The sequence below is a fragment of the Sinocyclocheilus grahami genome, unplaced genomic scaffold (genome assembly GCF_001515645.1).
Source record: "Sinocyclocheilus grahami isolate Dianchi unplaced genomic scaffold, SAMN03320097.WGS_v1.1 scaffold566.1, whole genome shotgun sequence".
Classification (NCBI taxonomy): Eukaryota; Metazoa; Chordata; class Actinopteri; order Cypriniformes; family Cyprinidae; genus Sinocyclocheilus; species Sinocyclocheilus grahami.
This window is the reverse complement of record NW_015505745.1, coordinates 1208433-1224007: the sequence shown is the minus strand read 5'-3', so window position 1 is coordinate 1224007 and position 15575 is coordinate 1208433. Positions and strand designations below refer to the sequence as shown.

General features: G+C 39.3%; 1 protein-coding gene across 1 annotated transcript in view; it reads right to left on the bottom strand.

Annotated features, from left to right (window-relative positions):
* Positions 1-821: 821 nt before the first annotated feature.
* Positions 822-15575, bottom strand: part of LOC107556354 (gamma-aminobutyric acid type B receptor subunit 2-like) — a 237827-nt gene continuing 223073 nt past the window's right edge. The window contains exons 13-18 of the mRNA XM_016239450.1: positions 10799-10909; positions 6953-7177; positions 6518-6700; positions 4824-4872; positions 4434-4548; positions 822-2536 (exon numbers count right to left, since the gene is read on the bottom strand). Of these exons, the coding sequence (XP_016094936.1) occupies positions 2371-2536; positions 4434-4548; positions 4824-4872; positions 6518-6700; positions 6953-7177; positions 10799-10909 (849 nt within the window). The 3' untranslated portion in view covers positions 822-2370. The remainder of the gene's footprint in view (positions 2537-4433; positions 4549-4823; positions 4873-6517; positions 6701-6952; positions 7178-10798; positions 10910-15575) is intronic.

The window sequence follows — 15575 nt, the reverse complement described above, 5'->3', positions numbered from 1 at the left end:
TCTTTATTGATTGTTGTGAAAATGACTTAAGAATATTAGTGTGAATATTATAATGGACTATTTTTACTTATTTAAAGCTTTAAGATAATTACAGGTAAAATTATAAAATACCTTCAACTCAGTAGCTCCGTATTTAAATTTTGACAGGATTGCAAATGAGGCTATGACCCAGTAGGCAATTGATGTTGAATTAAATTGTTTGTGTTGACATCAAATTAACATATAAAAAAAGGCATATATATTATACCAATTTCAGAGTTGGATTAACTTCCTATTTTCACCCAAATACCTGTTTGTTACATGATGCAAAGATAGACCAGTTCACACCAGAATACGCATGGAGTCCAGCCCAACAATTTTCTCAAATCTTGTACTGTATTCATGAATCTCTTTGCACAAATGAGTGTTGTCTTGCTTTAGAAGAACACAACATTTAGATCATTTTCAGTTTTTTAGTTAACATCACAGATTTAATGTCCAACACATCAGCTCTTGACTTCATTTCCAAGGTTATTGCCAAGACAATCTTAAACGACCAGATGTGCATTCCACAGACCATGATACATTTTCGAAAGCAACGTGTTAGCAGGTTAACCTTGTTTCGCTTGATTCACAAACACATGCACACACGGTGATTTGAATCCACAGTATAGAACATGTCCAAAAATAAATCATATAAAGCACTACCTTGGTCTTTATTCAGTTTTTGTGTTTTTTTAGTGATTTCCTTCAAATGAGACTACATCACAAATTCACTTTTCCCATAATGAACAGTAATGACATGAATACATAGACGAATTTACAAAAGTAGCTGATGCTCCCTAGCTCTGTAAGACATTGTGCAAAGTTCACTGCACACAGTAACATTTCTATAGCAACTATGAGGTAATTTCACTGTTGCTAAGAGCTAGGTGATGAATTTCACAATGTCACTGATACTGGGGCAGACCTCTGCCATTTCTCCCCTGGAACAGGCAAACGTGTGCCCTCCACCCGAGCCCTTTTAGCCCAAGCTATAACCGTTGGGGATACACACACATGTTGGGTTTTTAATCAACCAAAAGAAAATTTAAAAAGCAAGAAATAAACAGAGGGCGGATAAACTGAGAGACCTTGCCGCAAAGTCAAAACAAGGCTTTGTTCATACGTGACTCGCTCTTATTAAGTTAATTACACTTGTGCTAATTTTTCAGTCCCGCTGTTTAATACAATATCGTTCTTCTGTCTTGCTGTGTGGACCACTTCTTTTGTGTAACCTCGCAGCTTTCTGTGAGGATATTTTGGTTTTGCTCTGCATGGAGTGCCACTTCCCTGTTATTATCGCAATTTGTGAGTATTCTTGTTCTGTAACAGCCGGTCACGTGACGGCTATCGTACATCCAAAGCATAGGGTTGCATCTGCGTGTTTCAGTCCCGATATGCAGGATCAACTCGCTGGGCTGTAATGGAAGACTGACCCTCTAAAATCGCCAGTTTTGTCTCTTACGTCCCTCTCGGCTGGACCTGTGGCTCTTTGAGGTTGCACTCGCGCAACCTCTAACATGACATTACTTACGATAAATCAAAGTAGTACTTTCGATACTCTGTTACCAGGACAGGCCTACATGAAGCTAGCTGCTTTTAAAGAAAAACAATGTGCGGTACACGTCTATCCAGGTGAGAACAGTTTGCCCGCGTTACCCTGAAACACTCCCTTGTCGTCTTTAGAAAAAATGTAGATGCTAATAGTCTTATTTACCATTAACCACTTTTTCACACCATTGGGACACTGAAGCAATACAACAAATTCATACCAGTTGCAACGGCGTACGTGTCTCTTCCTGGTTCGTTGACTGTTTGTAAAGTTCTCCGAGCACCAGGCGTCATCAGAATAATTAATTTCACAGCATATTCAAAGCTCACTTTGATGTTCGAATATGGTATTTACATGGCCGCTGACTTGGTGAATAAAGAGGTGGAGTCCTCGGTCACATACGCTGCCCATTTCCCGCAAGTTCCAGCAGAACCGAGGCTGCCGGCGGAATCGTCTCTTTTTTTTCAGGTAAGGCTACAGCTCCTGTCCTGCGTTGATCTGCACTGCTGTTTGGGGGGGTGTTGAGTCCATCTAGTTAGGAACGGGAGGTGACGGGACCGGGAGGATGGGAGTCTGGGTTGGGTTGCCATGTGAGGGCCTCCGGTCACCTCCCTTCTAGCCTGAAAGATCAGTTCTGTTCTGATGTGGCCATGGATGGTGGGAGGGGGGTCACGAATGCATGAAGAGTTGGACCCCCCTGGGTTGCTCACACGCTTCTGTTAACCGCTGATATTGCTCAGTCTGTCTTAAAATAAAAAGCTGATCGCTTCCTTGGAGTGCAGGGCAGGCGGTGGGCCTCACAGGCCGGACACCATGACCCTGTAGGAGGGGGGCATGTGTCTGTGGCGTGGGCTGGAGGCTGGGCTGCTCGTGGGACTGCTGCAGCTCGCGTCCACCCCTCCTATGGAGGGCAGATAGGCGTGATGCAGGATAGGCAGCTGTAGGGACAGCCTGCGCTGTATGCTGCGAACACAAACCACAATCAGTTGTCATATATATAAAATTCCTAATGTTCTGTAATGCTCTTTAGTGATTGTGTTTAACATTGGGGACACTCTTGCATGCATGTAACAGAAGTTCATCTATAATTATATCACATATTCACAGGGTACATTTAAACCAGCAGTGACTTTGTCACGTACATTGTGTTCCCTTCTCAATTAAGAATTCAAGGTTTAGCTGGTTAGCATGACCTCTTTAGTCCCTGCTAGATGATATACTACACCATCTGGACCTACACTGCCACTCAAAGTTTGGGGTTGGTACGATTTTTTAATGTTTCTCAGCAGCCATTACTTCAGTTTTCAGTGTCACGTGGTCTTTCAGAAATCATTCTAATATGCAGATTTAGTGCTCAAAGAAAAAAAAAATTGACTTTGTCACGTACATTGTGTTCCCTTCTCAATTAAGAATTCAAGGTTTAGCTGGTTAGCATGACCTCTTTAGTCCCTGCTAGATGATATACTACACCATCTGGACCTACACTGCCACTCAAAGTTTGGGGTTGGTAAGATTTTTTAAATGTTTCTCAGCAGCCATTACTTCAGTTTTCAGTGTCACGTGGTCTTTCAGAAATCATTCTAATATGCAGATTTAGTGCTCAAAGAAAAAAAAAATTATTATTAGCAATGCTGAAAACGCTAGTGAAGGGTTTGGGACTGTGCTTGTTCTTGTGGTGCCATCAATCCAGTATGCACCTTACTGTGTGGATCACCTGAAATAAAGTCCATTTCATTCCTGTCTTGTGTCAGATTCAAACTGCACCCCAAGAGGCCGAAGCCCTTTAAATCCATAACAGAAGCCAAATGGCAGTTATATAAAGCGCAGACACCACACCTCTCACGATTGGTTTTACGATTGGAGTCTCTTTGAGTTATTACTTTCAATTAAATATTAATTTCATACATCAATTAAGGAAAATGTCTTCTGTGTTTAGAAATAATTAACATCGATTAGCCAGATGTTGCAGGTTCACATGCAAAAACAAAACAAAAAAAATGTGAATGTCATTAAACTAAAAACTTATTTGTTTATCCCTTACTGCAGACATAGAGAACAGGCTCAATAAATTACTCATTGCATATTCCCATGGCAGAGATGGTGTTATTTTTCAGGGTCAAGGGACCATCAGCTACTGGGGTAAGTGTTGTGTGTGTGTTTGATGAACAGAGACACTGCAGAATCACTCCTCTGTACAATCAAACATTCATGTGCTGGGACGGCCTGTCGTCCTCTAATTCTACTCTCCTGTCTATTTTCAGGGTCCAGTGCCTTCCGCTCTCACTAGAACTCACGTTATGTAACCAAAGCGCCCTCACCCCCTCTCTCTCTCTTTTTTCTCTGTCCCTGAACCTCTCTTAAGTGCTTTCATTTATTTTTTTTCAGTTGTGGGTGGTTTTGCAAAGAGGGGTGTTCTCATTCTAGAAAGTGTCTGATTGGATAAAAATCTTTGATATAAAACAGTAGTCATCAACATTTTTTGGCCTGTCTTCCCAAGAAGAATGCATGAATCTACTAGGATGTGGAGAACCTTTAAACAAACAGACAGTCCCTAAAACGTAATTCTGATTACTTTGATTTGATAGGGTGAGTGAATGAATTTTGTTATAGTGGCATGTGCAAACAAAGCTTTTTCTTAGACTCATACTTTCATCTTAATTTTTATAACAAAACATGTCTGTTTTATAATGTAGATATACATATACATATACATCTTTTGTCAAATATTATGTTTAGAAAGTGTGATTGTGGTTCTTAATCTTAAAAAAAAATCTTAATACATTTTACTTTGTCTGATACTTTGTTAACAAACGTAATTCATATATTTTTAGGTGTCACACATGCCAGTGTGTGAACTTACTGTTCTGGAGAGTTGATGTCGTCTAGTTGACCTCTGCTTATCCTTGAAGGATCCATGGATCCCCACTGAGCCTGGGGTTTTTGTTCTAAGTGGTTCTTCAGAGATTTCTCTCCATCTGAAAACAAGGGCATGATGTTCAGAACGCTGCCTTTCCATCAAGATGTCAGTGGTGGATTCAGCTGAAGAACTGAGTCAGAACTTGCACCTTATATGACACTTCAGCTTGACATGTTTGGGGTGAATAATGTATAACGCTCCAATAAATTGTTCTTTTTCTCTGGGTGACAGTAACAGAGGAAGAGTGTGTCACAAACTGAAATGAGATGCCAACTGACAGCTGTGTGTGATTGACAGGTGAGGAACACGGGGTTTAATATCCACTTCTCTTACCTTTGCCGTCAGTGAAGTTAAAGAGGGGTGTTCTCATTCTAGAAAGTGTCTGATTGGATAAAAATCTTTGATATAAAACAGTAGTCATCAACATTTTTTGGCCTGTCTTCCCAAGAAGAATGCATGAATCTACTAGGATGTGGAGAACCTTTAAACAAACAGACAGTCCCTAAAACGTAATTCTGATTACTTTGATTTGATAGGGTGAGTGAATGAATTTTGTTATAGTGGCATGTGCAAACAAAGCTTTTTCTTGGACTCATACTTTCATCTTAATTTTTATAACAAAACATGTCTGTTTTATAATGTAGAAGCATTTACATCTTTTGTCAAATATTATGTTTAGAAAGTGTGATTGTGGTTCTTAATCTTAAAAAAAAATCTTAATACATTTTACTTTGTATTAAGTATCTGTCTGATACTTTGTTAACAAACGTAATTCATATATTTTTAGGTGTCACACATGCCAGTGTGTGAACTTACTGTTCTGGTGAGTTGATGTCGTCTAGTTGACCTCTGCTTATCCTTGAAGGATCCATGGATCCCCACTGAGCCTGGGGTTTTTGTTCTAAGTGGTTCTTCAGAGATTTCTCTCCATCTGAAAACAAGGGCATGATGTTCAGAACGCTGCCTTTCCATCAAGATGTCAGTGGTGGATTCAGCTGAAGAACTGAGTCAGAACTTGCACCTTATATGACACTTCAGCTTGACATGTTTGGGGTGAATAATGTATAACACTCCAATAAATTGTTCTTTTTCTCTGGGTGACAGTAACAGAGGAAGAGTGTGTCACAAACTGAAATGAGATGCCAACTGACAGCTGTGTGTGATTGACAGGTTCTGAAACGCCTTTGGAGACGGCTTATGGCAGAGAAATGAACATTCAATTCACGGGCAACAGCTCTGGTGGACATTCCTGCAGTCAGCATGCCAATTGCACGCTCCCTCAAAACTTGTGACATCTGTGGCATTGTGCTGTGTGATAAAACTGCACATTTTAGAGTGGCCTTTTATTGTGGCCAGCTTATGTGTGCAATTATTGTGTGCAATAATCATGCTGTCTAATCATCATCTTGATATGCCACACCTGTGAGGTGGATGGATTATCTCGGCAAAGGAGAAGTGCTCACTAACACAGATTTAGACAGATTTGTGAACAATATTTGAGAGAAATAGGCCTTTTGTGAACAGAAAAAGTATTAGATCTTTGAGTTCAGCTCATGAAAATGGGGGCAAAAACAAAAGTGTTGTGTTTATAATTTTGTTCAGTGTACAAAAAAATGTAAAACATACAATAATAGATTTCATTACTGTAAAATACCTTCAGTAGTAAAAACATTTATTGATTTCACAACAAAAATGCATTCTGTTTCTCCCAAAAAATGTAACAGTATTTATATAATAATATATGTCTTAATATATATTTATACTTAATCTAATATAGGGGCAGTGTATTTTGATTTGATAAATAGATTCTTGTTTACTTGTTTCTGTAATTTTTTTTTCACAGTATTTGCTATTATTTTATAATTTAGAGGGAATAAATTAATATTATACAATTATAAAAACCCTTTAATCTGCATGGTGGTGCATTAGTAATTTTTAGCATCATCATTCATTTTTAATAACTTTTTAAAGTAGATTGTCATTCTAAGTATTTAATAACTTTGTAATTTATGATTGACGTCAATCACCTCTGTAATTCTCATTCGGAGGCGGTGGTTGTCTGACTGTAATCCATCCAGACGGGAAGTGTTGGCCTGGTTAACACTGGTTACTGAGGTGGACGTCTTGGAATCTTCCTTCTTCTGGTTCTGGGTGAGCTTTAACCTCCGGTTCTGTGTGGCAGCATCCGGGTTTGTTTGCATTGTGACAAACTAACAAAAGAGAGGACAAAGACATAGGCAAAGGCATTGATTCTGTGTAGGATGTATTGGTTTAGGGAGAGAGTCGAATCTTTGCAGTCTTTCAAATTTCAGTGTGTTTATGCAAAGTAAGCACTGTTCTCAATTATATGTAGGTGAACTTGCTAGGGATTTGCACAAATCAAATGCCAGAATGTGCCTTTCATTGACCTCTACAATTCTTTCCCGATAGGGCTGGATCAGGCCGTACATTGCAGTACTTACTTTTGGCACAAAAACCAGACACAGCGTGATGGTGCTGCAGAAGATGATGACCAGTGCCACGATGCAGAACTGCACATTAGGCTGATCCCGGGTCAGGAAGGACACCGCTGCTCCAATGATACACATGATGCCCACATTATACACACTCATGCCAATGTACTTGCTGTCATTCAGGGCTGGAATGCTCACGTTTCTGGTCTCCCAGGCCAAGAAACATCCAAACAGCTAGACAGAGAGAAAAATGCAACGAATTACTTACCATTACAGGTATAAGGGCAGTTCAAATCTTAGGTTTGGCAAACTTTAGGGTGTGCACAGTTACATGCAAATGTATTTTATGTCAGATCTAAGGCAGAATAAAATTACTGGTTATATGACATTTTCCACTGACAACCATTTTCACCTTCATCACTGTGTGCAGCCCTCAGGTTACAGTGATGAATCATAAAGCCAAAGAGAATGAAATGTGGCTGACTTATTTAGCACCCTAATGCCTCTAAAGTCAGCTAACAACACCTGCCCAACTTTCTCAGGAAGTCAGAGCAGTAATCAAAGCACCTTTGTGTGAGACTAGAGTGAACTCTGAGAAATATGACTCAGCTAACTCAATGACGCACACTCCGAGATTTGATTCTGCACCCACTCGCCTCAAATCTATTCAATCCTAATCCAATCACAGCCCGTCTCACTCTTTTTCCTCGTTCACCCTTTCATTCTCTCTTTCTTCTCCTGTTTTACTGGAACACGTCGACTGTAAGTGAAGCCCTGCTGATTTAGCAGCAGGTTTTCAAACATGACAAGAGGAGAGTAGAGGAAGTTCTGAAATGTCACATATCTGAGAATGTGAGTGAGATGGCATATTCACTTGTCCACTATTACGATTTGATGACTAGTCTCATACAATTTAAAGCAAGTGATCAATTTAACATTGATCACTTCTTTCCCAACACGACCTCCCACCAAATCTATCACAGACGAGAAGAGAGATGAGAGGTAATGGCCTGCCAGTCAACAGAACCACCTGCCGCTATTGCAGCAAGAACAAACTGACAAATCATTTCTACAGAGCACAAAGTTAGTCGGAGGGCAGGTTTTTATTGGAGGATGTTGCCACCATTGACTCAGAGATAATGGTCAGTGCTATGGGCAATTAACTGACTGGAAACATTTAGGTTTCTGGGGCACCTTACCAGTAATCTAAAGTGAGGTTAATTGGAAAGAGCAATCTCGCTCTCCTATGGATACAATGTGTCAAAATCCAGTCAGTGAGCTTGCTAGATTTGCATTTCCAGTAGGAAAGACCTGTGCTTGCAAGGCAGCAAAAGAACAAAGCTAAGGTATTCAGCAGTGGTTCTCAACTTTTTTGACTACAAGTCCACCCATTTTCAAAAACACAATATTTGAAGGTCCACCAATATACTTCTGGTATTATCCTATAATGACAAATCTGTTCATTTTCAAACATTGTTTAAAGAAATCTGGAGTAGCAATATAGTAAATTAATTCAATAAAATTATTACATTTCAAAATTCCAGAAGTTTCAGTAACTCAATGTTCTTAATGAATTTGAGTAATTTGTGATTACAGGGTTGTTATTTATGTATGTATGTACATATGTATGTATGTATTTATTCATTCATTCATTCTCACAAATAACACTTTCCACAAAGTAAAATCATTTAGAGCTTGACATATCTAAGAATTTATATTCATTCTAAAAAATATTTGAATGCCTAGAAAAATGCCATGGAAATCACACTTTTAAAATTCTGTGGTAAGACCGTGGGACTCTTAAAGCGGATATTGTATGCAAAATTCCCTTTTAAATGTTGTTTGCATATAAATGTGCCTTAACAGTATGTGGACACAACCACCCTACAATGATAAAAATCCATTTACTCTTTAATCCCCCAAAAAACCTAAACTCAATTATCAAGCCGTTTTGATTTTCTGAGCAGCATGATGTCATACTGCTCTGTCCCCGCCCATGACCGCTGACTGACTGTGCCATATTAGCATATTTCCGCCCTCAGCCAGTTGTACGCTGTCTGACATTTTCTCCAAGCTCGAGTAGCTGCAACGACAACCATGTCTCGGAAGCGATGCAGGTGTATTGTAGTTGGATGTAAAAGTGAACATAAGAGTCTTCATTTTCCCCCAACATCTGAGGATGCAGTGGATTAGTTTTGTTTTTGATGGTAATGCACCACCAAATACACACACAAAAAAGAAGAAGCAGAAGAGAGGGGTTGGGTGAGCTGCAGCTCATTATCATTTAAATAGACATGCACCGAAACGGGTCGCTGCGAACAGAGGATGTTAATACATGTAATCAGGGATTGAAATTAACTTTTTCACTCAACAGCCAATTTAGCTACCACATTTTTAAGTTACTGGCCATTCATAACTTCTACTAGCCAAAAAAGAAAAGAAAAAAAAGATAGAAACAAACCAACAGTTTGAGTCTGTCTACACTGGGCATGACAAAGCGACCACTGCTAATCATATTGTGTCAGTATAGGGTTGTGCCCTATTGACAAAAAATAATATCTCAATATTTTCTGGGATTTTATCGATAAAGATAATTAGACGATATTTTGCTGAGTGTGTTAATGTGCTGATATCTTAAGGACTACCGTGGACAGCTGACTCCTAAAGTTTTTGATATTCTTCATATTCTGTGTGGTCAGTACACAGCAGTGATAGAAATTAATCTTTTCCAATAAGTTTCAATTTATTTTTACCTTTTATGGGCATTTTTACCTTTATAAAGCCATTTTTTCCTAAAAGTGTACATCACCATGTATCGTGAGATTTTGTGTGAAAACCTCCTTCCATCAGCAGGGGCATTGAAGATGAAATGTGGCTGGGTCTTTCAGCATGACAATGATCCCAAACACACCGCCCGGGCAACGAAGGAGTGGCTTCGTAAGAAGCATTTTAAGGTCCTGGAGTGGCCTAGCCAGTCTCCAGATCTCAACCCCATAGAAAATCTTTGGAGGGAGTTGAAAATCCGTGTTGCCCAGCGAGAGCCCCAAAACATTACTGCTCTAGAGGAGATCTGCATGGAGGAATGGGCCAAAATACCAGCAACAGTGTGTGAAAACCTTGTGAAGACTTACAGAAAACGTTTGACCTCTGTCATTGCCAACAAAGGGTATATAACAAAGTATTGAGATGAAATTTTGTTATTGACCAAATACTTATTTTCCACCATAATTTGCAAATAAATTCTTTAAAAATCCTACAATGTGATTTTCTGGATTTTTTTTCCTCATTTTGTCTCTCATAGTTGAGGTATACCTATGATGAAAATTACAGGCCTCTCTCATCTTTTTAAGTGGGAGAACTTGCACAATTGGTGGCTGACTAAATACTTTTTTTCCCCACTGTATTTACACATGTTAATGTAGCTTAGAGGGACATGTCATGGAATGCTTTAGCCTGCAGTTACAAATGCATAAATAATGTTTTGATATTTTAATACAACAGTGGCAACTTCAATATGAAAAATAAAACATTGTTCCCTAACAAATATCCAAGAACTCTAATTTGTGTCCACCGTTATAATATTGTCTATAGGTAATGAACATTAGTTAACTGCAGAGAAAAAAGAAAGAGGAATATCAGTAGAGTGTTGCAGTGCAGGCATGGCATTTGTATTTCCTGATTTACCACAAGAGACTCAGAATCCAATATTGGGAATGCATTTCCATGACAGTGAATGTGATGTATTATATATTATAATTTACCAAATATAGAAGGAAGCGGTAGAATATTCAGACGCCATTGTCGGCGGGAGCAGATGGCGATCATGTTGACGCTCTCTAGAATGTTCTCACTCACCATAAGGAGGCCTTTGTAGGCATAGACAATCCCCAGCCAAATGGTCATATGCGTGTTCTCACAGTGCTCCAGGAAGGGTCGGATTGCGATGTCTCGTCCCTGAGGATCCGCCTGTGGAGACACAGTGAGGAAACCAATGAGTGGAAATAATCCTGGCTTTAAAAACACCTTTGTCACTAACAACAATAACATTGAGCCCGGGTTTATTTGCCTTAACATAAAGGTTGATTTCGGGTTGAATTTATTAAGAAAATTTGTGTTTAGATTTAGAAGTAAATTGGCAAATTGCATTTGCACTGAGTACCAATACTGAGGCTAAGGGCATTATGGGAACTGGGATCATTTGATCTCCCATGGGAGACCAACCTTAATGGACTTTCACAGAGATAGTAAAAATAATATAGTCACCTCTACAGGATACCACTTGAGTATTAACGATTAACAATAACTCTTTATGGGACAGGCATCGATTGCTTGATATTGATCGAGATATTTACAGTCCTGACATGCAAAGCAGGTCAGGACTGGACTCTTAAAGGAGGCATGTGAAAGAGAGAAGACCTCGACTGAGTTCCCCTCAATGTACTGGGTCTAAAAGTAGCCAAGCTCTAACCCAATTTCTGCTGCCCCAGTTTGGAAAACCTCAAGCTTGCCATGCAACAACCCGGACACAAAAATCGACAGGGATCCAACCTCCAAACGCATCCCTAAGTCTCCCATTTTAGTCAACACCCGCGGCTTTCATCCGGCTCTTGTGTGGCTATATTTGCATGATTTGAGCATGGCATTAAGGAGTTCACCGCTCAGAAGACATCTTCACAAAGTGACAGAACGAGAAAACTGGGCCAGTCAATGCAAGAAGCTCCATGATGTATTCCATGAAGTGATGAATCCTAGAAGTCAAACTGTCGGACAATTTTTAAACTCAGCCAGAGAACAGATCAAAGAGGAAAAGCTGATGACAGACCTCTTGAAGTCTTAGAAGTAGTTTACTACATGTTTATGGGAAAATTGTTGATGTGATGTAAAGATGCTTCTACAATAGCAACAAAAGAAAAAGAACAAAGTAATGAAATAACTTAAAGAATAGCTGCCTATTAAACTGACTATTTTGACATCGAAACTTAAAATCAAATCATATATTTCCCTACACAAAATTGCTTCTGTTAAACATTCAAGTGCTCCATCTAGCCTCAGAAACCCACAACTAAAAAGATACATTTTGCTTAAGAAATGCTTATTTCCAACTGCACAACAACAAGACCTCCACTTTCATCATAGCTTAAGCTGTAGTTAGTCGAGCTGTGTGGTGTTGCCAGGCAACAGCCGGTGGGTTGGGCTTAAAGAGAGTGCTGGGCGCTCTGTTATTTCTCACTGCATTAGGCGTCTAATGTAATTGTTCAGTGGAAGCTGGAAGGATGTGTGACTGACAGAGTGTCTGTGGAGAGACGGAGACAAGAGGGACACAGTTAGCTGACAAGAGAGAATTATATCACACTTTATAGACTGGAATGAACCATATGGCCACTGAGAACTGGAAACAGACAGCCATTAACTGTGTATTAGTACACAGCTGCAGGTTTGCATACATGGTGGGAGAACAGGAGGGGCAGCATACGAATAAGCCTAAATAAACATAGAAATATAAATGTAAATAATTAGTAAAAACGGAATGATGATTGGTTGACATATGTGTATGTATATACTAACAGTCAGTAATATTTTTTTTGTCTTATGTTCACCAAGCCTGTGTGTGTTTTTTTTAATCAAAAATATTATTAAAATATTATAACAATTTGTAGGGAAAAGCCAATATACATACAGTCTGTCAGTCAAAGTGGAGGATAAACTCCAATTAAAGCCATGAAAGCTAAAGCCATGCTTGTTATTTTCTAACAAGAGAGCAGAATCAATCTAAAATGACAGGGAGAGTGACAGAAAGAAAGAGAGAGAGTCAGAGACTTCAGGGTAGTTTGCTTCCATGAGCATATATTTTATTCCATTGAGAGTTTAGTACAGCATGAATGAGATTTCTATTATCCAGCCTCTTTCTAAGACCTTTGATTTTGAACGAAGCTCTTTTTTAAGGGAAATTATAGTTATAATACACATTTGAATGGGCCAGTCACCCTCCTGTACATCTGTTTCTCTCTGACATGGATTCTTGTGACCACAGTCTCTTATCTGTAGTAATCCTTTTACATTATGTCCTGTGATCTCTTGGCGCCTGCGTGCCACTGCTTAATTGTACTATGGAGAGGCTGATATTGTTCAATGGAGCTGAGAGTTGTTTAACAAGAAGTTAAGTCAATTATTCAGCCATCTAATCTTAAGGTCAACTGGAGAGATTCTTCACTGACCCCCAGCAAAAAGCCATACCACACAGCAAAGCCACAACACACATTAAGGAACAAGGTTTAGCACTGTGGTTCAAAACCAACACTCGCCAACCCACCATGTAAAAATTGGCTTTGGTCAGTAAATACCACAGAGTTACTTGCCAGGTGGCCAGAACTGCAACATAATACATTACTTAAATAGAATGAAAAATGACAGGATGACCTTGCTGATGTCACATGATGGACTCAAAACAATTTATTCAGGCTGTCTAAAGTGGCACAATGTGGAATATTCACTGTAATAAGAAAAAAATATTAGGAACACACACACACACACACACACACACACACACACACACACATATATATATATATATATATATATATATATATATATATACACACTGTATATATGGTTTGGGGTCGATATGTTTTTTCTTAAACAGTTTTGTTTTCTTATTTTTTTCTTCATATCTTATTCTAACTAAAGCTGCATTTATTTGATCAGTAAAATGTCTTAGGTTAAGCATGTAACCATGGTTCCCTGAGAAGGGGAATGAGACACTGCTTCCCCTAGAGGGCGCTAGGGGAAATACGACAATGAACTTGACATTGGCAAGCGGAAGCCTATGACGTCACAACTGGTGCAGCCGAGAGTATAAAAGAGCACCTGTGAAATGCGTCATCCACTTGTCTGAAGGAGATGTGCAGGAATTCCTGAAGCAAGGCAAAGGGACACAGCGTCTCGTTCCCCTTCCCAGGGAACCATCACACACACACACACACACACACACACACACACACATATATATATATATATATATATATATATATATATATATACACACTATATATATGGTTTGGGGTCGATATGTTTTTTTCTTAAACAGTTTTGTTTTCTTATTTTTTTCTTCATATCTTTTCTAACTAAAGCTGCATTTATTTGATCAGTAAAATGTCTTAGGTTAAGCATGTAACCATGGTTCCCTGAGAAGGGGAATGAGACACTGCTTCCCCTAGAGGGCGCTAGGGGAAATACGACAATGAACTTGACATTGGCAAGCGGAAGCCTATGACGTCACAACTGGTGCAGCCGAGAGTATAAAAGAGCACCTGTGAAATGCGTCATCCACTTGTCTGAAGGAGATGTGCAGGAATTCCTGAAGCAAGGCAAAGGGACACAGCGTCTCGTTCCCCTTCCCAGGGAACCATGGTTACATGCGTAACCTGAGAGGTTCCCTTTCGAATGGGAACTCGTGCTGCATCCCCTAGAGGGCACTATGGGGAACGGTATACCCACACCGCCATGCTGAAGGGATTAGTGCTTTATTGGCTGAGCTAAGTCAAAGACCCAAAGGAGTCCTCACCCCTGCATCAGCAATGCAATTATATGCCGGCAAGAAGCCTAAATACGTTCTTATTCAGGCCAGCATCCAAGGAGGCTCACAGAGAGCCTAACACTCAGAGCTAACTGGCCTGCGAAGTTCTGCAGGGTGGAGGCCTAAATACAACATAAATACACATACATACTCAAATTAGAGGCGGCCAAGCAACACTCCATACTAAGGTCAGTAGCCAATAGGGATGTGCATCTCATGACTCAGGCCGATACGATACGCATCTCGATGCATAGCCAATGATACAATACATTAAAGATACATATGAAGCAGCTACCGATGCGATGCGATACGATTCACCCCTATCACAATGCAGTGCGATCCGATTTCGATTCGATTCAACACAATGCGATCCGATGCAATATGATGCAATGGAGAAAATATGATCACTTTTAATGCCTCTAGGCCTGTTTCATAAAACAAGTTAACCAAATAAGCCAGGCTAACTTGGTTCCATAAAGCAAATTTAACATAGACCTAGATCAAGCTAGTCACTGTGGCCACTTATGCTGGGAAACGAACCTGGTCTAAAGCAGGCTAATTGTCAGGCTAAGCTAAGTTCCTCTACTGACCAATAGGAGCACAATGATATTACCACTGTCTCACATACTATTATTTGACTTTTTTTTTTTTTTACAGTTTCTAGCCATGCAGCCTTTCTCTCTGGTTTTATTACAGCTGTACCTTTTATAGTTAGCAGAAAAGATAGCAGAACATTAGAACAAAATTGCTCTTTAAAGCATTAAAATAACTCAATTAAAAGTTCAAATCACTTTTAACAATAAATAAAGAAAAATACTACATTTTAACTGCTATAAGAAACACATATAAACTCATTTGAGCTTAGTAATTAGTAGGGCTGGGTTTTGACACAAATTTCAAGATTCGATTCGATTCTCATTCACAAGCTTGCGATTCGATTAGATTACCAATTCGATTCGATTAGATTCAATATCGATTATTTTGGATATATATCAGGTACAGTACATGCCAAATTTTCTCAAGGAAAAAAATCTCTCAACTAATGCTGTAAAATAGAGT